General features: G+C 42.6%; 3 protein-coding genes across 5 annotated transcripts; 2 read left to right on the forward strand and 1 right to left on the reverse strand.

The window, feature by feature from the left end:
* The first annotated feature begins 1 nt into the window (after position 1).
* On the forward strand, positions 2–22,025 carry LOC104935261 (endophilin-B2). 3 transcript variants are annotated; one of them, XM_027274763.1, is made up of 11 exons: positions 2–408; positions 576–717; positions 2,162–2,290; positions 2,363–2,496; positions 2,602–2,694; positions 2,806–2,889; positions 2,996–3,019; positions 3,228–3,317; positions 3,613–3,713; positions 13,743–13,817; positions 21,742–22,025. In XM_027274763.1, exons 1-11 carry the CDS (start codon positions 352–354, stop codon positions 21,785–21,787), a joined length of 975 nt encoding a protein of 324 aa, XP_027130564.1. In that variant the 5' UTR covers positions 2–351; the 3' UTR covers positions 21,788–22,025. The 3 variants fall into 3 exon arrangements, with proteins under 3 accessions (XP_027130564.1, XP_027130565.1, XP_010749374.3); XM_027274764.1 differs by lacking the exon at positions 13,743–13,817; XM_010751072.3 differs by lacking the exons at positions 13,743–13,817; positions 21,742–22,025 and adding an exon at positions 4,103–4,842 and having other exon boundaries at positions 4–408.
* Positions 9,083–12,920, forward strand: LOC109141020 (pentraxin-related protein PTX3). Its single transcript, XM_019269897.2, has 2 exons — positions 9,083–10,171; positions 11,567–12,920. The coding sequence occupies exons 1-2, from the start codon at positions 10,036–10,038 to the stop codon at positions 12,193–12,195; spliced, it is 765 nt and encodes a 254-aa protein (XP_019125442.1). The 5' UTR covers positions 9,083–10,035; the 3' UTR covers positions 12,196–12,920.
* slc35g2a (solute carrier family 35 member G2a) lies at positions 14,272–20,176 on the reverse strand. The gene is made up of 2 exons (XM_019269892.2): positions 19,814–20,176; positions 14,272–15,865 (listed from the first exon to the last, which is right to left on the reverse strand). The coding sequence occupies exon 2, from the start codon at positions 15,837–15,839 to the stop codon at positions 14,478–14,480; it is 1,362 nt and encodes a 453-aa protein (XP_019125437.2). The 5' UTR covers positions 15,840–15,865; positions 19,814–20,176; the 3' UTR covers positions 14,272–14,477.
* Positions 22,026–22,599: the final 574 nt, after the last annotated feature.

The following is a 22,599-nucleotide window of genomic DNA, read 5'->3' on the forward strand; positions in this document are numbered from 1 at the left end:
ATAAGTTATATATTTTTTTTAAAAACCGTCACCCGGTGATGTCCTGAAAGTCAGCCCGTGAACGCAGCCGACTAGTCCGGGGTGGGAAGGAGAGAGCTCGTCAGCATGGCTGGAGGATAAACCGTTAACGGTACACGCAGGTGTTTACACTCGTCTTCATGAGCCGAGTTAACGGACTGTAATCTGGCTAACGGAGACTAACGGTCGATGCCATGACGACGACGACGAGGTCAACTGGACGGTTGCTTTTTATAGCGAGCGCTAACCGTTAGTCGTTAACCGTTAACCGTTGACGTTCTGTTTGAACCACTCGAGGGAGGACACAGCGCGCGCGACCTTGGGAGCGTTGCCATGGATTTGACTCGGTTGGCTGTGGATGCGGGTCAGTTCATCAACCGAGCCGTGCAGGTAAAAAACAAAACAAACTGCGTTTTATTGTTATTATGATTATTAATGACGGTGTTTGGACATATGTCTTACCGTAATACGTTAATAAAACGATTAAATAAAAAAGTACGTAGCGGTTAATTGAGGAAAAATCTTTATTTTTTGTTCTGTTAAATTCCCGCTCCTAGTACACGGAGGAGAGTCTCGGCCAGGCGGACAAGACGGAGTTAGACCCCGGGCTGGAGGAGCTCCTGGCCCGGGCAGACGCCACCAAGACGTGGACAGACCAGATAATCTCCCAGACGGAGGTTTTACTGCAGCCTAACCCCGGTGAGTGACTGTACACTGAATATATATTTATCTATTTATTTTTATTATTTATTTTATTTATTCTAATGCAGTGGCTCATTCACCGAACCCTTCTTTAGTAAAAAATAAAATATGATTTTTTTTTATTGGTGCACAAAATGAACCGTGCATTAACATCACCTTGTTCAAATAACAAAACCAACACAGTGCATGAACTCACAACAACTTACCTCAGTGTGACTTCTGCTGTTGCCTTTGAGAGACCACTTCAGATATGCGTGGCTTCACCTTGGCAAGTGCCAGTCTCATGTCATTTTCACAGCAAAGTCTGTTCCTTTTCTTAGTTTTTATGTCCAGCATCCTCAAAAAACGATTGCTCACAAAGATATGTTGTAACAAATGGTATAAAAAATTCCAGGGCGGAGGCTCCACCGAACACCTGAGACCGACTCACCGAACCCCTAGGGTTCGATCGAACCCAGGTTAAGAACCACTGTTCTAATGTATTTATTTAAGTTAAGTCTTGATGTTAGACACTTTTAGGGCTTAACAAATTCATTGCACTGACCTGAAATACAATATTGTACATTGTACTGTACATCCACAATATACTGTATTGCAAAGATTTACTGTAGATAAACCACACGCCCATCTACTTTACTGTGGTATCCGTGGAGACAGTGTGTCCGCCATTCTAGTATTAATGTCATTATATTTATCCAAACCTGTTGGTGTGGGCTGAATTTATATCAACTTCTCTGTTGTTCATGTACATGTAGATAATTAAAAGACGCCGTCTTCATGTTTGCATCAAACCACAACCACACACTCAACAATAAGTGGGCACCACTAGTCATTATGTAAAAAAACACACAGCCTAATGACTGTGGATCTTTACCTCTGGGACCCAGTATATCAGCCCTGCTCGGCCTCTTACAGTAAATGCATCTCCTGTGTGCTCTTCTGTTTGCTTTGACTGTAATTGGTCTGCTCAGATGAATAGGGACGCTCATTCTTTTGCCTGTTTGAATCCGAGTACCTCAGCTAATGGAGGTGGTCTGTAATTTGTCAAATAGAGGGGAGCATTCAGCTGCCAGAAATAATAATCTCATCCGTTGGTTCATCAAAGATACAGTTGCAGATCATGTTTTGCTTTTAGTCTCTTTGAAGAGTAATTTTTTTTGTTTTTTGCTTCATGTGCTACTGTTGTTTCACATTTATTTTTCAGTGCTTGTCCTAGTAGAATACAGTATCAAATGTATGCACAAGCCTGTTTTGTCATGGCATTATTAATATTTAATCTCCATGATCCTGACACCTGTTTTTTGCACCCATCTTAAGGTCAAACTGTGTTTGTGAGGCAGACGTTAAAAAGTTATTTAGACAAGTCCGATTGCTCCTTTTATTTTTTGTAGAAAATATAACCTTTGAATCTGAATCAAGCTCTCTGACCCCCGATGAACAGGAGCACGCTTAGAGGACCGGCTTTACGAGCATCTGGATTGGAGCGTCCCTCCTCGGCCTCGTGCACACGAGGTGTTGGGAGATCAAATGTCCCAGGCTGGGCTGGAGATTGGGCCCAACACACCCTATGGTGAGCATACATTGATGTGAATAATGTTGGTATGAACATCAGAAAAACTTATTTACTTCATTCTGTATTAAGGAATGGCACTGCTCAGGTGTGGAGAGGTTCAGAAGCAGCTCGGCGAAGCAGAAAAGAAGTTTGTCCAAAGCACTAACATCCACTTTCTGAACCCTCTGAGGAGTTTCACTGAAGGGGAATACAGAGCCATACAGGTACCACACACATAAACACACACCTATCACCATTATGAGTTAACTGTATGTTTTCGGTGTCACATTCTGAGTAATCACTCCACTCTAACGTGTGTGTGTTCATAGGATGAGCGCAAGATGTTGGTGAATAAGCGTTTGGACTTGGACATAGCTATTACCAGAGTGAGGAAAGCCCATGAAGCTGACCGAGAGGCTAGAGTAAGTCACAATGTCTTGACTTCACTTCATACTTTTATCATACATGAGTCAAAATTTATTTTTAAATCATACAGTACATGTAATATCTGCTTTTTCCTTTCTCTTTGTCAGAACCTGAATGCAAACCCCATGGAAGAAGACTACTTGTCTCATGTCTCCTACATGTTCAGCTTCCTGCGTGTCAAATGGCTGAAGGTCAGTGATGCTGCAGAGACATGAACATCTTCTAAACTTGCCGTTTGGTCATTCAGTGAGTTTAAGTTTGGTCACTTGTCCCCCTCTGTCTCTCTCATCCAATCAGATGTGGGCTCAGGAAATATCTCAGGTGAGTTCATGTTTATCTCTGCATGCACACAAGATCAGCTGAGGATTATTGTTACACTGCTGGCAGTTATAGAATTGAGTATTGTCCTGTTAGTTACAATAATAGTTTTCTTCCTATTATGTAGTTAATTTAATAAGACCCTAAAGATGTGTGTGTGTGTGTGTGTGTGTGTGTGTGTGTGTGTGTGTGTGTGTGTGTGTGTGTGTAGGCAGAGATGGAGATGAGGATCTGTCAGAGTCTGTTCGATCGACAGTCCGAAATCGCAAGACGAGTTGTGGAAGGAATCGACAACACACATGTATGCACACGCAAAAACACACACGTCGAATCTCTGCCATATCGTTCAAGCCTGTCACAGTTGTAACATAAACTGTGTACACACACACAACAAAATACTATGCAAATAATAACAATATGCAAAACTATATTGTTGTATGTTTTAGAAAATATTTTTTTACTGTAGTTTGTTTATCTCCCCAACAAACAAAAGGTTTGTTAATAAAGGATGCAGATTACATTCATTAGTTTTTGTCTCTTGGTCTGTTGAGTTTATGTTGCTCCATCTGTCTTCTGTTGTTGTTTTTTTTTTCCAGACAAATCACATGCGGTGCCTGACTGACTTTGTGGAGGCTCAGGCCTGTTACTTCGACCAGTGCAATCAACATGCTCAGGAGCTTCAGAAACATCTTGCCAGGTCTGTATGTCTGGTTTAGAAGCTAAAGACTAAATCTTTGTAGAATAAATCAAATAATGCCTGTAAGTCCTTCATTGCATTGCATTTGAGGGGTTTCATCTGAACTCAAAAACCCATTGGATTAACTTGAAAATCAGTATCACAAAACTGACTACAGGGCTGTTTTTCTAAGCTCATGAAAGTTTTTTTTTTTTTATTTGTTTGTTCCGGATAGATGTAAAATGAACATAGTAAACCATGGGATCCAATTACACTGTAACCCATTTGGCAAAACATATGCCAAACTTTCCCATAAAGATATATTTATTAGGACATCTGGTCTTACAAAGACCTTATTGAGAATAATTCATTTTGGTTAGTTGTGGTTGTGGTTTTGTTTCTCCCTGCAGCATTCCAGCTGTCCTCTGCTCCAACAACTGGCAGTCGTCAGTTAGTAATGCAGTTAATCAGCCATCAACAAGCAACCATGTAGCCAATGAGTCCGTCGGGTTAAATCAAGGCACGCCACTTCCCATACTTGTCCACCAACTTCCAGAATTTGACCAGGACTCATGGACCTTAAACCCACCGCCAGCAACAGATACCTCTGTAACCACACAGCCACAGAATCAGACAAATAACAACAACAACAACACTTTCTTCACTAATAGCCAGGTAACCAGCCACCGTTCAGCAGCCAACCAAGCATTTAATCATGCCCGTATATCAAATTCTGAGCCAACAGACACGGCTGCGATAAGCAACGGTACAGGTACGACAAAAACAACAGCTTCCCCTCCCTCTGAGCTCAGTGGAAGCGAGTGTCAGACAGCAGGTGCAGTCGGTAATGAGACCATAACAACTGATAACATGGATACTGAGGCCTCAGCAACCAATGGCACGGTTGCCGAGCCCCAAACAGCCAATGACGCCGCAAGCGAGCTGCCTGCCATTAACGGACAAGATGTCCAGGAGTCATCAACAGACAGTCAGGCTGTGCTTCAGTAGAGACTTAATGTCTGGTTGGGGGATTTGATGCCAGACCAAAGACATATCAGCTGGTAATTGGCACTGTAGATCCAAGAATACAGACTTTATTAGAAAGGAGCAGAGACGGCATCATTATATCATGTGGTACAATAAAAAAAAAGTGAATTCATCTCATGGGGAAGATGTAAAGTGGTTGTAAAAGTGCTTATTTTTTTAAACGTGATTTAGTGCCATTAGCCATATTCATATATAATTCATGTTATATGAAAATGAGTAGCATTAGTGACAATGGGTGTGATGTACTTGCATAATATTTCTTAGCCTCTGGCTGGGAGACGAGGCCTGACTGACTGTTATATTCGCATTTGTGTGATCGTGAAAAGTTGTTCCCAGCCTATGAAACTAAATCTTTATTTTTACATTTAGCTAAACGAGAGAACTAACAAAGCTTTGTGCCAAGTGTATAGTATGTGTGTGCGGTTTGTTGTGTGTGAAAACATCGGTACACATGTGAGTTTGTGTCTGTGTCTCAATGTCCCGTGTGCACTCACCTGTGTTTACGGCTTCCCCTAAACCCATGACCCCTTTTTTAAGAAAGGTGTCGTGTTTATTTATGGGACTCTGCCACCGGTTGACTCGCGTTGCTACAAGTTGAAGTCATTTTTCCATACGTAACAAGTCACTCGTGCGTGTGTGTGTGTGTGTGTGTGTGTGTGTGTGTGTGTGTGTGTTGGGAAGCCCATCGAGGTGACAAAACGCCAAGCTTGAACAGGACCTTTATGCCGTGGTATAAAATATGTTTTCTCATACACACTCCCAAACACCACAGTCAAATCACATATTCACTTTTACCCTTTTTACCCCCTTAAAGCCCCCACTTTGGTGACATGGGTAGAAGTTTCCATGTCCAGATGTTGTTAATTTTCTTCGCGAGGGCAGCCCTGCTTTACTGTGATGTGGGTCCACTCAGGGGACCCCTGAATGGAAACACATTAATGTAGCGCTGGCCCTACTGATGTAATCACTTACCAGCTCTAAACTCTACGCTTTTGTCCCAATAGGCTACGTATGTCATGTGAAGATGTGTGTGTGTGTGTGTGTGTGGGGATAGCCACATTATTCCCAATTCTAGTCGCTGCCAGTCTCAAACTACGTGTCATAACACAGTCACATGTTGTATATTCAGCTGATGTCAGTTGTCACTTGATTTATGTGATAATGTGGAAATAAATATGCAAACACTGATGTCACGTCGATCCAAATCATGTGTGGGTTCTTCTGTCTTTGTTCTGCGGTGGATTTGTTTCTTTTTCTTCTTTTGTATTTTGTCATAACAGTCAAAACTCCCAAAACCATTTCCAGGTTGAGGTCTTAATCAGGCTTCCCTGGCCGAGTTAAGTAATATTTATACTTCATTGAAAGCAGTGTTATAAATCATATTAACAGGACACTGAGGTTTTGGTGGTGTATGACATTTACCACAGCCTCAACACATGCACACACACACACACACTAAAAAAATACTCCAAAAACACTGACCAATGTTTTTGTGTGTGTAGGTGTTCCTCCTTAACGCTCCCTCTCGTTTCTCTTGTTTCTATCTGAGGCTCTTTAAACGGATTAGATCGATTAAGCACAGGTTATGCGATACTGATCCGAGAAACAGTGAGGAGGTCCGCGGTTCAATAACACCATAAAAACCTATATCACATCACCTCTACATTTTAGAGGGGCCTCACATGACGGCAAAAAAAAAACACATTAAATAGTGTTTCGTTGTCATAGCTTTTTCTATGACTCAGCAAAACAAGAATAGATTCGCCTGTATCTGTCTCTAGCTGCTCATTAGTGCGTGTCCGCCACATGGATACAGTGAGTCCCTCCCTATATGTTTCCAACTTATTTTTTTATAATTTCCGGTGTGCATCTTTGTCAGCAGAGACAGCAGCTCGCTCTCGCTCTCTCTCTGCTTGTCATGCGATTTTCTGCTTATGAGTGATACAGGAAGGAAGCAGAAGCTGGATTGATGTTTTTTCAGGTGTGGTTGACATAACCGAGTTATGAGACCAGATAAAGGGAATAGGGATGTTTCTAATTACATTTGCCTTGGTCCTTCCTTCTCTCTGAGGGACACGGACAGATAATATTTGTATGGATAGGTACAGTTTATTATTATTATGTTTTTGTTTAACATATTTAACCAGGTAAATAGCACTCAGTTTTTTTTTTTGCAAGGGAGACCTGGCCAAGATGGCAGCATAAAAATGCAAAAACATTACATGATAGGCTAAAGAACTGTTAATCATTTTGCATTTATACAGATTACTTATAATGCAGGTGCAAATCTCAATGTATTGTAATGTCCAACATGCAGAGACACTGTTTTGTTGCATTCATATACAAGAAATCATCTTTAAGAACCTGTTGAAAGGTCGTGACGAACTGCTTCATCCAGGACTTGTGTCTGCAAATAAAATACATTCATCAAATATCTTTATATGTGTGACAGGTAAACAATTTATTGCCCAGACAATGCCCACAATGTCTATATGTTTCCTCCTAGCATTAGAAAATACCACCAACTTTAACAAAACAAAGTAGTGAAAGCAGACTATATTTTGAGGTGCGTCTGGGCAAGAAGATCCACAAGTATACAAAACTGCATCATCTGCATAATAATGAGTATTCATTCCATGTGTATTAATGTCTAAATCATGTATGTAAAGAGGGAATAAAAGTGGGCCAAGCACAGAGTCTTGAGGTACTCCATTTTGTACAATAACCTAGTTTGAACCAATTCTAACTAGAAAAACATTATTACACGCCATTTAACATCATTATACATTATTATAAGTCATATATATTCTCATAGTGTCTTTATTGTTTTACAGCATACTGCATTTCAGTCATATCTACATTGGTTTTCCTACATATTGGGGATAAAAAAGGGATACACCTAGTTCTCATAAAACAGGGGTGTGTTGGCTGACTTCGCCCTGTTAGTGTTAGTATGTGGTTTGTTCATCAGGAAAGTCCTTTGCTGTTTTTAGCCAATGTCGGCTCTGTTGACAACACCCATTGTCCCATTTTCCCCTCACACCTCTGGTTTTTGTCAGGATAACCCAGACAACAGGATGTGTTTCTTTCCTAATTCCCTTTTGGTCTGAGTAAAATTAGTGCTAATACACAAGGAATACTCGACTTAAATCCAACTTTCATCATCTACCTCTCTGACTTTTTTTTTCCTCTCTTTCCATCTTCCTCTCTCTGTTATGTTTTTGTCAATCCTTCATCTCTCATCATTCCTCCCCCTCACTGCCAGCTGGGAAGGTTTTGTGTGACAGCTCAACTGTGGGTGTGGTGTGCAGGTGGGGGTGGTAAACAGCGTCTGGTGGCTGCTGATAAATGTAGCTCCTCTTTTATGGAGTCATACGATGACCTAAATAGAAAGATGACCTATGGGGAGAAATAAAAGGTCGAAAATGCCTCTGATGAGCACCGACGAGGACAAGGTGGTAACACTGGAACTGATTTTGGTGTGCACATGCACTGAATTTATATCTCATGTGAGTTATAACATAAATAGGTATTGCTTTCCTGAAGGGATCCTCGTTGCTTGCATTTCATGGAATTGGGCCAGAGAAATGAGCAACGAGGAAAGTTAAAATTAAACTAATTTCCTCTGTACCTTTCCTCGCCAACTTTAGCTCTCTTTCTATCCATCTCTTCCTCTGCAGGTTCTCTCTTTTCCTGAGACGATGCCAGCTCTCACCTCATTGAGTCCCATTGCTACAATTACAACCTGCCATTCATGGGAAATCACACATATTTACTGACAGACATGCTGACATCTGCAGGGGGATCTCAGTCTGGAGGTCTGCAGGTCTGCAGAGAGTAGAAAGGTCAAGGCTTTTCCTTTGACCTTGACATGTCCTACTTCTGCTGCTTAACCCCTGTTTAACACCTGTTGACCAGAGCCCTCAGTCTGTAAGAATAAGGTCATTTGCCCCTGCTATGAGTCCAGTAACTCCTAAATCACCCTCGTGAAATGTTTAATCGACAACGTAACCAGGCAACAAAATACAATCAGAGCCAGAAAGCAAATTTCACAGTGTTGCCAAGCAACAAAATCGTATTTCAACTGGTAAAAACAAACTAATTGAAAGATTAAAATATATAACCCCAACTCTGCAATGTTGCAACTTTTTTTTTTTTTTTTTTAGGTTAAGGGATTTGGTGTTAATGCACAGAGCGGGGAGTGACTCATGACTCACCCGTTAAAAGGTTATAGAGGCAGACGAATGTAGGAGAAGTGTGTGGATTGAAATATCCTGCAGAAACAATGTGAACGTGGCTGCGGAGGATTTAAGAATGAAACCCGTAACAATGGCGCAATGACAATTTTAAAAAAAAAGCCTATTTTTAGGGCTCATTAGGTTTTGGTCATGTTTGGTCTGTGAAACATGGAAGAGGCTAAAACTGCACTTATTTATTTTGCATTCCTCTATCATATGAAAACTATGACACTAAACGGATAAAAGATAAATATTTTGGTGAATATGGTGGGTGGTTTTATGTTTTGTCTGGAAGAGACTTTAAGTAGTGCGGTTTTGGCCTCACACTGACAAATCTCCAGAAAGACTGTGCAGACAGTGTGTAAATATTTGTGACAGTGTGTGAAAATGGGACTTAAATCTGTGTCTCTACATGTTTTTTCTCTTTAAGATAGATTTAGGGAAAACCTCAGCTGCACAGTAGCCACAGGCGACACTAAATGTTAATACCTACTCAGTTGTATCACTTATACAGCAATATCTATGTAAAGTTTGTGACCTTTAGATTAGACATTAGCCACCATAAATTACCGCTCAGACCAGACCTAGTAAGGCTGCACAGCAGAAAATTGTTATTTCTCAAATGTTTCATAGTCTTCTTGTTTTCATTCTGACTGGTGGGTCTTCCTTTTTACTCCTCTTCTGTTTCAGTCCTTCCTCTCCTTCTTCCATCCCTTTCTTTTTCACCCCAGCTTTTCCCCGTACCTCTATAACTCTCCTCCTCTTTCCCCAAAACGCCCCTATTCCCCACTCACTTCGACTTTTGACATATTACCTCCACTGAAGCATTAGTCACCCAACCCCCCCACCTCTGTCCCACCCTCCTTAACTTCCCCTCCTTCTTCCCTCGTTATAAACTCAGGACCCGCAACAGTTGGCTCAGTGTGAGGAGCCTTACAAAAAGTGTAGGGGGTGAACAAACCCAAAAAAAAAGAGGAGAGAGCAGCTGGAAAACTGGGTGACAAGCACACCATCATCAGACACTTTTGTGATTTCTTTAAAAGCGACACATTCAGATCATGCATGTGTTCAGGATCTGGCGTGTGCTGTGTGTGCTTGGCTTCGTGGGTGCATCCTTGTGTATGAATGACTTTGAGTATGAAGGGAACTATGCAGAAAACTATGACAACGAGATCTCTCAGGACCAGCAGGAGGGTGAGTTTTGTTTATTTATCCTTTTGTTCGCTGCCTGTTTGAACAGATGGCTCATTATGAAGGATTTGTTCTCAGCTGCCGTGCCTGATTTCATTATGTCAATAAAAAACATTCTTATGTGTTTTGATTAAAGTTTCATCAACGCACATTAAATTTATTAGTTAAGTTTAAATTTAGTGGTGTAATGTCAGGCCCAGGACCACATTTAGTAAATGTGTCCCACAGGGATCTAGTCTTAGTCCACTTCTATTTATTACATACATAAGAAAGTAACATATCTGATGATCCCATTGTAATGTAAATTTGCCATCTTTAGCTTCCATAGAGGAGATTTCAGTTTTACATTATTTATGTAAAAAAAATCAGCTCTCTGCTCACATCAAAATAAAGTAAATATGATGTCACATTACAGGCCATTTTAAAGCTGTAATGCATGTTTAAATATAGTCAGGGAAAACTGGTTTTAAAAACTAAACTTGTTAGTTAAAATCTCTCATATACTATACCCAAATATAATACATGAGACAAGAGAAATTATTATTTTTTTCTTTAATGTGGAACCACTGTAGCGTTTGTATATGTTCATCCTGTATGCTTAGTCAGTAACACCTAATAATACTGCCAGGGATTTACAATGTATGATTCAGGTGCCAATCCTGGCGCTTAAAACAAACGATGTAACTAATAGCTGTTTTAAAAGAGCAAATCTACAAACAGTATTTTGTATTTTTTATTTTTTTTATAATTGGACATGAAAGCTGGTCATGGCTCTTCTATATAACATCTATATCACTAGCAGTTTTTGTCATATGGACAAATGATGTGAAACTTGAGAGCAAAGGCCAAACACATTTGTTTTTTATTATACATCATCTATAAGAAACAGCTCCTACGTACAGTCAAAACAAATGCTGGCAGGCTAAATCGTCTAACATTTATCTTACTTATTTATCTCTTACAGTAAGTCCGCTATAAGTAAGTTGCAGCACTCGATGAATTATTGTCCCTCTCTATTAAAAGATTTGTGCTCCTTTCGTTTGAGCTTCATACCCTTAATCTACTTTGCTGTACCCAGCAAATGTTCTACAATAACTCTTCCATCTGAGTTTCTTAAAGCCCTTTTCATTGTGGTTCCCCCTACGGTTTTGGGTGCATATCATAAAAGTGAAATATGTTAGATCGTATTCTCTTCATAGGCTTCACAGTATATCTGTATTGTCTTTCCTAAGCTTGAGTTTTGTTTCCCCATAGTGTCCCCTTAGGTACCCACTATTTATTCCCTTTCAGAGCTGGTAGGTGTTTTAGTAGTACCAGGTTTATATTATTAACCCACACTATAATGAGATTAAATGTTTGTGTTTGGTTTATGTTAATCCCTGTTGTTGTTGTCTGCAGGGGAAACTCCAACAACCCCATGCCGAGCTACAGATTTCTCCCGCTGGGACAAGCTTTTCATCGCTCTGGAGGACTCCCAGATGAGACAGAACATGCTGCTGGAGTCTCTGGAGCAATGCAGCGGAGGAATGGTCTCTCTCAAGAACCGGGTGGACAAGCTGGCTAAAGGGACATGCCAGCAGTGTCTACCCAGCCTGGAGTCAGCGTGCAGGGCGCAATCGGAGCAGACGAGTGTCAGGCTGCAGCAAGGTTTGGCAGAACTCCGGAGGGAGGAAGAAGATAGGGAGAGGAGCTTAAACGCTACCTTGCAGCAGCTCCTGCACAGCAGCCGTGAGGGGAACGCTCGGCTGAGGCAGCTGGAGGACGGACTGGTGCCATCGGGAACAGCCCACGGCGGGATGGAGCGCCAACCAACACCGAGACCTGGAGGTTTAGGGGCTGCATTTGGCTTGGGGATGAAACCATTCCCATCTGGCCAGAAGAAGCAGGAAGTGACTTCACCCCTGGACATGGCCGCAATGGAAAGGGCTTTGGTTGCTATAGCAACAGAGCTGCAGAAGATTCATCTGCAACTGAGCAGAGTGATGGAGCGAGAGGGAACATCGGGCAAGGACAGAGGAGACACATGAATTTCCTATAGAGGGAGGAAAATAAATAAAATAATGACTGGGGACTCTCCGGTGATCATGATTTTGCACATACTCTTTTTTTAATGTTACTTTTAAAGGGCTTTTTTTTTTTTATATGTGAGCTTGTGGAGCTTTCTGGTGACAATGACTTTAGATGTACTATAAATGTTGTGGGTTTGCTATAATAAATAAAAACTTATTAAACTAACCTAATCAGCCTCATGGAAAGGTTTCCTCCCTTCTCCCACACGGTAATCAACTCGTTTTTAGAGCTTCGTACTTCATGTGTTCACGCACATGCCTACACTTTGATTCGCGTGAGTCAGTGCATGTTCTCTATCCCTCACATGTGCCAGAGTTTACACCACCACCACCACCACCCCAGTGTTTGTGTAGTTTGTCATTAAAAGTGTGCGAAATGTTTTTCGGATCGTGCCTAATTCTGAGCAGACCTTACCCCTCTCATTAGTTGCTTTAAAGAGTCTGAGAGGCCGCGGCTTACGACGCTGCGAGTGGTTATGATTTATGAAAACCCTGCCAGAGCTGAGACGCTGCCGCCCCGTCCCTCCTGCAGCCACACACACACATTCATTATTTAAACCACAGCGGCTGGTGTTGACTGATGGTACTTTCGGATGTTTAACCTCAGTACAAATACCACACTGTACACAGCAGATTGTACACAGTATTATTTAGAATTACATATTATCCATCCATTTTGCATAATCATTTATCCTTATCAGGGTCACGGGGGGCCAGAGGCCAGTTCAAGTTGCCAGGTCATTACATATTATGTTATGTGATAATTATAATTAATGTATTAACCTATAAGCAGAACTGTCAGAAAGTTCATCTGACAGTTCATTTTAATAAGTAGTTTATAATAAGGCATCATACTGGCCACAGATTTTGTATTTAAGATGTTAACCTGCATGTGTCAAATAAATGTAGCGGAGTAAAAAGTACAATATCTTCCTCTAAAATGTAGTATAGGAAAAAGTACTGAGTCACAAAATGGAAGTATTCAAGTAAAGTACAAGTACTGTATGTGTATGCTTAACTGAACACGTGTAGTCACAGTGGGCAAAATAAAGCAATAAAGAACATTTGAACCGTATGTGAGTTTAATTAGGCCAGCACGTTGACATCACACGAGCATTTTCACTAATGAAAGGCTTACAACCAAGGCATGAATGCATAATTGTGCCCATGCCTGTGCACCTTTCCTTATAAATCTGCAGCTGGGTGGAGAAGCACAGGCATAGATGTAAAGTTTTAATGAACTAACAAGACATGGAGGAGCGTGGAGATGAAGTAAGGATAAGTTATATCCCATGTCCAGACTTTCTGCCACACCTGTTTCATCATGATATCCAGCATGCATGAAAGCACACACACACACACACACACACACAGGTCTCTTAAAGGTGGGGGCACTTGTTTTCTGTAAAAGCCTCCATCTGTGCGTTGTGTGTGTTGGAATTTTAATGAATGGAAGATTTGTTGCACCATCTGATTTTCTCGCTTCATTCATTTTTTTAACCCAGGAGGCTAATGATGAAGAAAATAGACGGCGGAGAGACCCAGAAAAAGAAGAGTGACGGTGCTTGTGTGTCTGACAGGTAGTTATTAGGCATAATGACAGTTCCCCACACATAGAACAGTGTTTTTATCAGCCATCTGGCCAGACACAGCCCTACACCAAGCCACCATCAGCCTCGCTTTCTGCCCCGGCTTCCGTCTCTTTCACCTCCGTTTCGTCATCTCTTCTTCCTCTCCTGCTTCTTTTCTGTATGCCAATCCCATCATCTTCTCTGTCTCTACCCTCATTTATCTTCCTCTGATTGTGTGCCTTGCCCTCCTCTCTTCCCGCCCATCTCCTGTTTTTCCCACTCCTCTCTCTCTCTCTCTCTTGCCAGCAGCCAAATAGATGGCATCAGTCCTTGGCTAACCCTCACCCGGCTGGTAAAAGTGACGGACATTACACTCCTGTGAATTGTGGCCACGCGCACACACACGCACACACTCGAATCTTCAAGGAGGCGAGATACTTGATTACAAGCGGCTTCAGGAACGTGTTGTGTCACGGAGATTTTAATATCACATCACGTAGTCACTATAACAGACAACACAATATTGGCACTTTTCCCAAAAAGCAAAGAGGACAATACAAAATCGATAAAGTTCCAATAAACATTTAGCAGTCTCTTTTGCACACTGGAACTAATCTCATGAAGGAGGGAGTGAGGGAAAGAGACAGAGGAGGTGTGAAGAGGAGATGTCTATTTAATGGGCGAGTCCAGGATCTCTTCATACTCCTCCCTCTGGCGCCGGCCTCCCCCGCGAGAGGGTAGCAGCTTCATTGCCACCAGCCAACCCACGCTCAGTATGACCATCACGCTCCCGACGACCTCCGGCGCAGTGGGAGCCAATGGCAGCACGGCCAGATGCAGTAGCATGGCAACAGGTATCTCCAGGCTCTGAGAGGCGGACACCAAAGCCGGGTGGAGTCGGGTGAGGGCGTGCGTCATCCCCAAAAAGGCTGCTACCGAGCAGGCAACCAAGCCCAGCACCAAGCCCCAGGCTGGGGCACTCATGGGCCAAGACCATCCCTCCTGGAGCAGAACCAACGAGGCTGGGGCAAGCAGGCAGCCAGTCCAACTTACTGTGAACAAAGCTGTGCCCACTCCCACCCTCTCTTTCAGGGAACGATACCCAACCAGCGCCAGAGCCATCCACAGCCCCGCAAGAGCCGAAAGAGACCAGCCGAACGCACCCCTCCAGAACACAACCGGGTCAGTCGGTAAATCTGAATTGCTCTCGTCTGCTGTGGGAAGCAACACGAGCCCCAAACCACACAGTCCTGCAGCTATGGTGATCCCATCAGCCAATCCCAGCCTCTCCTCCAGGAGCAGGAACGCCAGGGTCGCCGACAGCGCCGTGGTTGCCAGGCGCCAGGTCGTCGTGCCGTTTCCAGGAGAGACAAAGGTTAAGGAGGAGTAGGCACAGCAGAGGGAGAGAGAGTAGGCGATGCCGTAACAGAGCAGACGTAGGCGATAGCCCTGAGGTCCGAAGGGGTTCTCGCCCCTGTGCAGTGGTACAGCCACAGAGAGAAGCTGGACGATGGATCGAACCAAGAGCAGAAACAGGGGGCCGAGGCTGAAGCGTTCAGAGGCCAGGCGGGTCAGAACGATCAAACAGCCGTGAGCCAACGCCGCACCGACAAGCCCCACCCAGGTGAGCCGAGATGCAGACACAGACGCCTCCCCGAAACTGGCCAGCTGTTCCCCCACCCCTCGCCCAGACCCCTTTGATGCTTTGGCTCCCCCTTCGCTCCCATCTCCTCCCCCAGCAGCCTGAGGTTTGCTCATCGTGTCTTTGTCCTTGTCTTTGGAGCCAAACAGAGTCATAGGCCACTTCTTGCCCTCCGTCAGCTGTTTCCTGTCTGACGTCTCCTCCAGGAAGGAGCCAAAGTCCTCAAAAGACGGCGCATCGTCGTAGCCTTCATCCCCAGGCTGGGGGAAGTGTGTGTGTACCCCGGGTTGAGGGGAGTAGGGGGCGTGCGTGGCATATTTGGCCGTGACGGTGTGAGGGTGGATCTTTACTCTCTTTTTAGAGCCGCTCAGGAGGTGAGTGGACTCCATTTTAAAACTTCAGTGAAGACGGACACCTGCGAGGGAAGAGGAAAAGACACTTTTAGATCCCTTTACAATATAAATATATATATATGCTCCGTCACACTACCACCTCTCTCTGGGAAGCCGCTTGATATCTCATATATCTTTAATATCACAGATAATAATAGCAGTGACTCACATCTTCCAGTGTTCCCTGTGTGTATTTGCCAGGGAATGTACGTAAGCTCTGACTGTCTGAGCAGTCACAAGTTTTTTTTTTTAACAATATATTTATTAACATTTTCTTACATACACATACACTTGTATATACATACATGTCGTTATATCAAATATGTAGGTCTGTGCTCCAACGAAAGCACCTGTTATGGTACAAGTGTCATAAACAGAACATACTGGGCTTAACTTAAGGGCTTAATACAATTATCTGAATTTATTTTTTGAATATGAATTTATATTTAGTCCTGTTGTAAGGTTTACATAACTGCTTATTCCTCCTCATTGTCATTTGCTAAATCAATACCATTAACAAACATATTAAATGGTTTCCATATCTCTTCGAACATATCTTGCCTTCCTTTTCATATGTATGTCACTCTCTCCAAAGGAAAGGTTGCCAGCATCTGTTTCACCCAATACGTTACACTTGGTCTGCTGATCTTCTTCCAAAACATTGCAATGGATCTTTTGGCATGTAAAAGACACACATCTATTAGTATACGTTCACTTTTATTGTATTTATGACCTTTTGGGTAAAGACCCAAGACAAAGAACGCAGGATCCATTGGAATGCTTTTTGAAATAATTTTTTCTATTGCTCCTTTAACCTCTTCCCAAAAAAGTTTTATCTTATTGCATTCCCACATACAATGGAATAACATCCACCTGCGCCTCAGTGCATTTTGTACATGTATCTGGTATATTCCTATTGTATTTATTTAACTGAACTGGCGTGATATAGACTCTCATCAGCCGTTTATACCGTCTGAGTAATCACAAGTTTAATTGTTTTTTTTTCTGTGTGATTAAGTTCATATGAGCAGAATCATAGCAGAGGCCATTATCGCTCCTTTTAGTCTTCTTGGACAGCATGACCTTCAAAAGGGGGTTAGAGAGTGCCGGTAATGACAGTTACATAAGGAAGTGCTTCCTGCCTCATTCGTCTTTTATCTCTCTCTCTCTCCGTCTAAATATACTTTTCTCTGCCTCCCTAAATCTACACACTCACGCAGGTGAAATAGGATATATAAAAGTATTCCTCGCATCTGCTCTGATTTCACAGAAATAGCAGGCACGTGAATCAGCCGTGGTATCTCTCCTCTCCTCTCTTTTTTGTGTCTTTAACTTTTCAAGGTCCCGCTCCACGGATGCTTAACTCGTATAACTGATGTTGTAATAGCTCTCTGCAGCAGAACAATCTGGTCGTGCAGGTGCTATACGGAACATACCCGCTGCTGCATTTCAGGGTTGCTCGGCTTCGGGGGAACGGGCAGCACTTTTGCACGACATGATGTTTATTCATGCAAAGGCATATGGGACATGGTGCTCAGAGTTATTCAGCTTTGCACAAAAAAAAATCCACATATGTCCAATTTACACTGACTCTGTAGGACTGCTATTAATCGAAATATGGCACTATATTCAGATAAATGAAGCAGAATAGTTCTTAAAATTGAGTTAAATGCGCTCAATGCTGGGTTCACTGTCTAATTAGCGCTGAACACAAAGTGGAGCCGAGGCTGATGGGAATGTCATTAGTTCTGCGGGTATTTCATCATAACCCAAATAACCCGGAACAAAGTGAAATCCTAAACAGATGATGAGAGAGCGCGAGATGAAAGGATCACCTTCCACCGATATGAGGCTTTTCACACGAAAACCACAAAATGTCAACCTCTTGGTGCCGTTAGAGGAAAATGTCACGGATTCATCAGGAGTCATTAGGATACATCGTTAGGCAGCCCTGAGTGTCTGTGCTAATCCATCCATCAGTAGTTGTTTAGAGATTTTAGACTGGATTGACTGAACCGATTAACTGAATATAAATCACAAAGACATGGATAAAATCTTTAAACCTGACATTTAAGACACCTCATGATAGACATTTTATGGAAAATCAACCTAGAAACAGTTTATGGATCACCAGGAATTTATGGACTTTTATGAAAAAATCATATAAATAAACAATATTGCCACATAGGCAGTGCTGCACATTGATCACCCACAGTGATACGGGATGCTGTCATATAACCCGTGTGGCAAAATCTATATCATCTTGTCATATCACCCAGCCCTAACGATTACTGTACAAGCATGACAAACAGTCATTTTGTTATATATATATTTCCTGAGTTTAAAGGTCTGGATGAATGATCTGACTGCAGAGTAAAAAGCCAGCAGTTTTTGGCAGCTTGCAGCCGTTTCGGGGTCACGGAGTGAGCTGTCTTTTCACCTACTCTGTGTTTAATGGGAAAAGAGCTCATAAATTATTTCATTTCAAACGGGATATAAATATCTTTCTTTGAAAATATGGCTTTGAGGAAATTGTAACTGCTGTAACAATTTGAAAGAGACTTCTTCTTCTTCTTCTTCTTCTTCTTCTTTTTCCAACTGTTCCAGCCTCAATTAATCACTTCTGAAATCACCACATCTTAACCCTAAAACGCCGAGGCACCAATCTGGATTGAATAAAACTCTGGCTTGATTTCACAACTCCAAAGCTTGCTGAATGAAGTTAAAAAACAAAAAAACAAATCAAATAACCACTGGTATGAATTTGCACTGATGACATCTGAGAAGATGCAGTCATTCACTCTCGCTGAAGGATAGAAAGGATGATCGAAACCTGATCTGCTGCTCTGTAAAACCACAAAGAGCGAAAAGAGATCAGGATGTTCCTGTCTGAGTAATATTTACTGTTCTGAATGATGCAGCCTACCTCTGCAATGCTGCTGCTGCTGCTGCTGCTGCTGGTGCTGCTCTCTAAAAAAAAAAAAAGCTCGTTTCACACCTTACACAACTCTAAAAATGTGCCGCTACGAGCCGACAACAAAAGCCGTGAGGGCAAAAGCTTGGATTGCTGAATCTGAGAGGAAAACAATAAAACAGCACACTCTCCTCTGGGTGTATTTATAGGATATCATTTGATCATCGTGCTTTTTAAAAGCAGGACTGATATGGACTATTAATACGGCCAATCGCTTCATGAATGGTACTCCTACACTGTTAGTAATTGAAGAGACTCAAAGCATTATGCAGCCGTCATAGTCTGTTTATTTAAAGTAAGACTGAATAGGAAAATATCTATACGCAGGGTGTGTGTGTGTGTGTGTGAGAGAGAGAGGGAGTGTGTGTGTGTGTGTGTGTGTGTGTGTGTGTGTGTGTGTTCTTTGCTTAAGGGGCTGTCATAAATCCATATGTATGTGTATTTAATTGAGTCTGTGTGTCTGTATGTGAACAGAGATGTTCTCAAGGTTATCTGGGTTCCTTGGTGATGCGCCCTTCTGACGCCAGAAGGGTTGACGCACACACACACACACACTCACACACACATGGAGGGAAACAGAAGGGCTGTGATGCATGTGTCGTCGCACTTCGATTCAATGAAATACTCCTTTTACATCATCAAACATCACATCTCTGCTGGTCTTGACGCGCCTCGTTCCTGCAAGGATGACGGTTCGATCCCCGCCCCTGGCACACTTGGTTGTTTTTTTTAACTATCCATCACATGGTGTGTGTGTGTGTGTGTGTGTGTGTGTGAGTATATATATTATGTCGTAGACCACAATGACAGCCCGACCCGTGACCCATGACGAATTCCTGAATGAAGAGAAGCGCGCGCTCGCAGACTGGCGCACGGCATCTCAATCAATGCGCGAGCTGTGTGTGCTCAGACGGTTTTCTAATTAGTGACCCCGCTGCAATGTTATTGCATAACGAGGTCAATGCACTATTTACAGCCCCCATACGACTCAACTCACCTGCTTTTCCCCGCAAACCAGCTGATCCCCGCCGGGTTGAACTTCACTCTCGTGTCAAGCCTCAGTCATTTACCGACCATCTCCAACGCTTCATCACCTCTTCTTGGCCATTTGTTCCTCTATTCTTCTTTTGCTACTAAACCTCTCCTCCTCCTCCTCCTCCTTCTTATTCTCCTCCTCTCTTGTCCTGCGCTAAAGTCTGGTAAAGGGCACCGCGGCGCGGCGCGTCACAGCCCGGACAGACCACGACACCTGCGGTCACCTCACTTTACTCTGCGGGAGGAAAATGTGTGTTTGATGGCGACCTGCTGCCCGTCCATCTCTCTGAGCACTGATACAGATGCTCCTCCTCAGCTTGGCCGGGGAGAGAGAGAGAGAGAGAGAGAGAGAGAGAGAGAGAGGAGGGGGGACTAATCAGAGCGTCTGAGCATGCGTGACAACCACAGAACACCCGCACTACATCCCCTCATCACTGAATGTGATCTGTGTGTGTGTGTCAGGATAGTTTGGATGGATTCAATTTGATTAATTGATAATTGGTTTGGGAATGCACCATTACATGACATTATAAGGGCCTTTACATCAGGCTGTGCATTATTACTTAATCTTGAGGCCCATATTTATAGAAGGGCCCATGCCAAACATAATTTTTTTAAAAACTCTTATTATTTAAGGTTATGCTCATAAGTAGATTTCTAGGTCATTTGGGTTCTCATCCAGCCCTGATTGCCTTGATCCTAAGGTACAGAGTTGCTGTACAAGGTTCACAAGATGTAAAAAGATTTTTTAAATCTTACGTCAAAAACAAAAACAAATCACTGAAAATCTGAGATCACACTGAAACCTAAAAGTCTGAGGACTCGGAGCTAAGTTACAGCGTCAGAAGTCAGATTGTTGTCAGCAAAGAGAATTTCTCAGCTTCAAATCATGACTGGACTGAAGATTTCTAAGAGGAGCACTCTGCAGAAAACTGGATCAGTTATATCTAAACTACAATCAGGCAGACCAAAAGTGACCGCATCATCAGAAGATCAATACATCAAGCTTTTTTCCCCGAGGCATAGAAAAGCACAGATACAAGATTTTTAAAAAAATAAAGAACGGCAGACTCCAATCTGCAAAAGTGCTGTCAACAGAAAGCTGTTTTGTAGGTCTCAGAGGACGAGTGGCAGTTTCTAAACCACTTCTCAGGAGGGAAACAAGGCCAGACACTTGAAGTAAAATAAAAAATACCAGCATTTCACAGTGGATTACTGAGAAAAAGCTCTATTTATTGTCTGAGTTTTAGATTTATGGTGGTACCACTGTGAAATATGCTGGTATATGGGGCTGTTTTGCCGACTGAAGTTGGGCATCTAAACCGAATTGACTCCACTATGACTAAGGACAAGTAGCAGCACATACTACACCCTCAGGTTTGCGTCTTTGTGGAGGATTCATACTGCAGCATGACGATGAACCCCAAACACACCTCAAAGCTTTACAAGTACTACTTGAAGGCCAAGGAGTACCGACTGTTCTCCGCAGTCAACCTGACCTTTGAGACCTTTTTCACTAATGAAAACAGAGTTATTAATGTTATATTCTATTTCTGTCAATAGATCCTGTTAAATTTTACACAGTGGACCTTTAAATATCTAGACTAGTGGTCCCAGAGCAGCTGTTCATATTAGTTTGTGTACTATTGGTTGATTTCCATGGATTGGTCTAAGCCCCTTCGCCCAAATTAAGGGTCACGTTAATGCTATGGCATATAATATTTCATATAATACTAGGACAACTCCCTTGCTCTGACCCCTCTTCATAAATTAATACACGTGTGCATGTTCGTACAGTTTGTCCATGTGTGTTATTTCAAGCACGTGTGTGTAAAATAACACATCCCTGGAGGGATTAATAAAACATTTCTTCTTTTTCTTTTTCTTCAGGCTCTTTCCTGTTTCAACAGACATGAGGTCCATTGGTGTGGAATAACTTGGCTAGCCTCCACAGACGCCCCCCCTTCCCCAATTGACCTCAACCTCATTCAACACCTTTGGAGCAATCTCTCATCATGTTATCACCTCTTGCGGCTGAATGCGAGAGAATCCTGTGGAAAGCGCGGCACCTTTGGTAATGTAATGTAGTTGAAAATGGGGTGTAATGGCGAGAATAGTGGTGAGAAGAGGTTAAATAAAGAGGAGGCATATTTCGAAGGAGACCCGCGCTGTTCCTTTTTGCCTGTTTGACTCACAAACACTGCACGATCTTGCTCACTTTCATCTTTCCACATGCTGACTGTAATTGCTTTGACATTTTGCTGCCGTAACACTTCTGTGCTCCGCTTTATTTCAAGCTGTATTAACCTTTGCCAAATGCTGCTGGGTTCACTGATGTCAGGCTGGTCCATCATACTGTTTAATAAGAAGCCTCCGGCTTCTGCTGCACTGTTATGTGGCCGACTTCTCCACCGGGACCGCCGGTGCTCAATATCATGATCAAACACAATAACATGAGCCTATGATGGGAAGCAAAAGATGTCTCTGTGTTCACTAATTGTCCCAGATATTTGGATTCTGGAAATCACACAGCCGATAAATATTAGACACACTCGATGGAACAAAGGTAATGAGTCTTTTTTTATACCTGTGGTGTCCAAACCAGTGCTGTGGAGAGTGGGCATGGTTTCCTTGCCAACCCATTACTGGTGATTTCACTAATTAGCTCTTCACTCTGTGATGAGCGTATGGCAACGAAGATATCACTGTCAACAGCGCCATCTGATACTCACAAACAATAAGGAATCA

This window comes from Larimichthys crocea, chromosome XXIV (assembly GCF_000972845.2).
Source record: "Larimichthys crocea isolate SSNF chromosome XXIV, L_crocea_2.0, whole genome shotgun sequence".
In the NCBI taxonomy this organism is placed as follows: Eukaryota; Metazoa; Chordata; class Actinopteri; family Sciaenidae; genus Larimichthys; species Larimichthys crocea.

Coding starts and splice junctions, on each gene's coding strand:
- LOC104935261 (XM_010751072.3), top strand. CDS start 352: ATGGATTTGACTCGGTTGGCTGTGGATGCGGGTCAGTTCATCAACCGA. Junction 2,695..2,805: donor AAGCTGACCGAGAGGCTAGA/GTAAGTCACAAT, acceptor TCTCTTTGTCAG/AACCTGAATGCAAACCCCAT. Junction 2,890..2,995: donor TGCGTGTCAAATGGCTGAAG/GTCAGTGATGCT, acceptor TCATCCAATCAG/ATGTGGGCTCAGGAAATATC.
- LOC109141020 (XM_019269897.2), top strand. CDS start 10,036: ATGCATGTGTTCAGGATCTGGCGTGTGCTGTGTGTGCTTGGCTTCGTG. Junction 10,172..11,566: donor CTCTCAGGACCAGCAGGAGG/GTGAGTTTTGTT, acceptor TGTTGTCTGCAG/GGGAAACTCCAACAACCCCA.
- slc35g2a (XM_019269892.2), bottom strand. CDS start 15,839: ATGGAGTCCACTCACCTCCTGAGCGGCTCTAAAAAGAGAGTAAAGATC.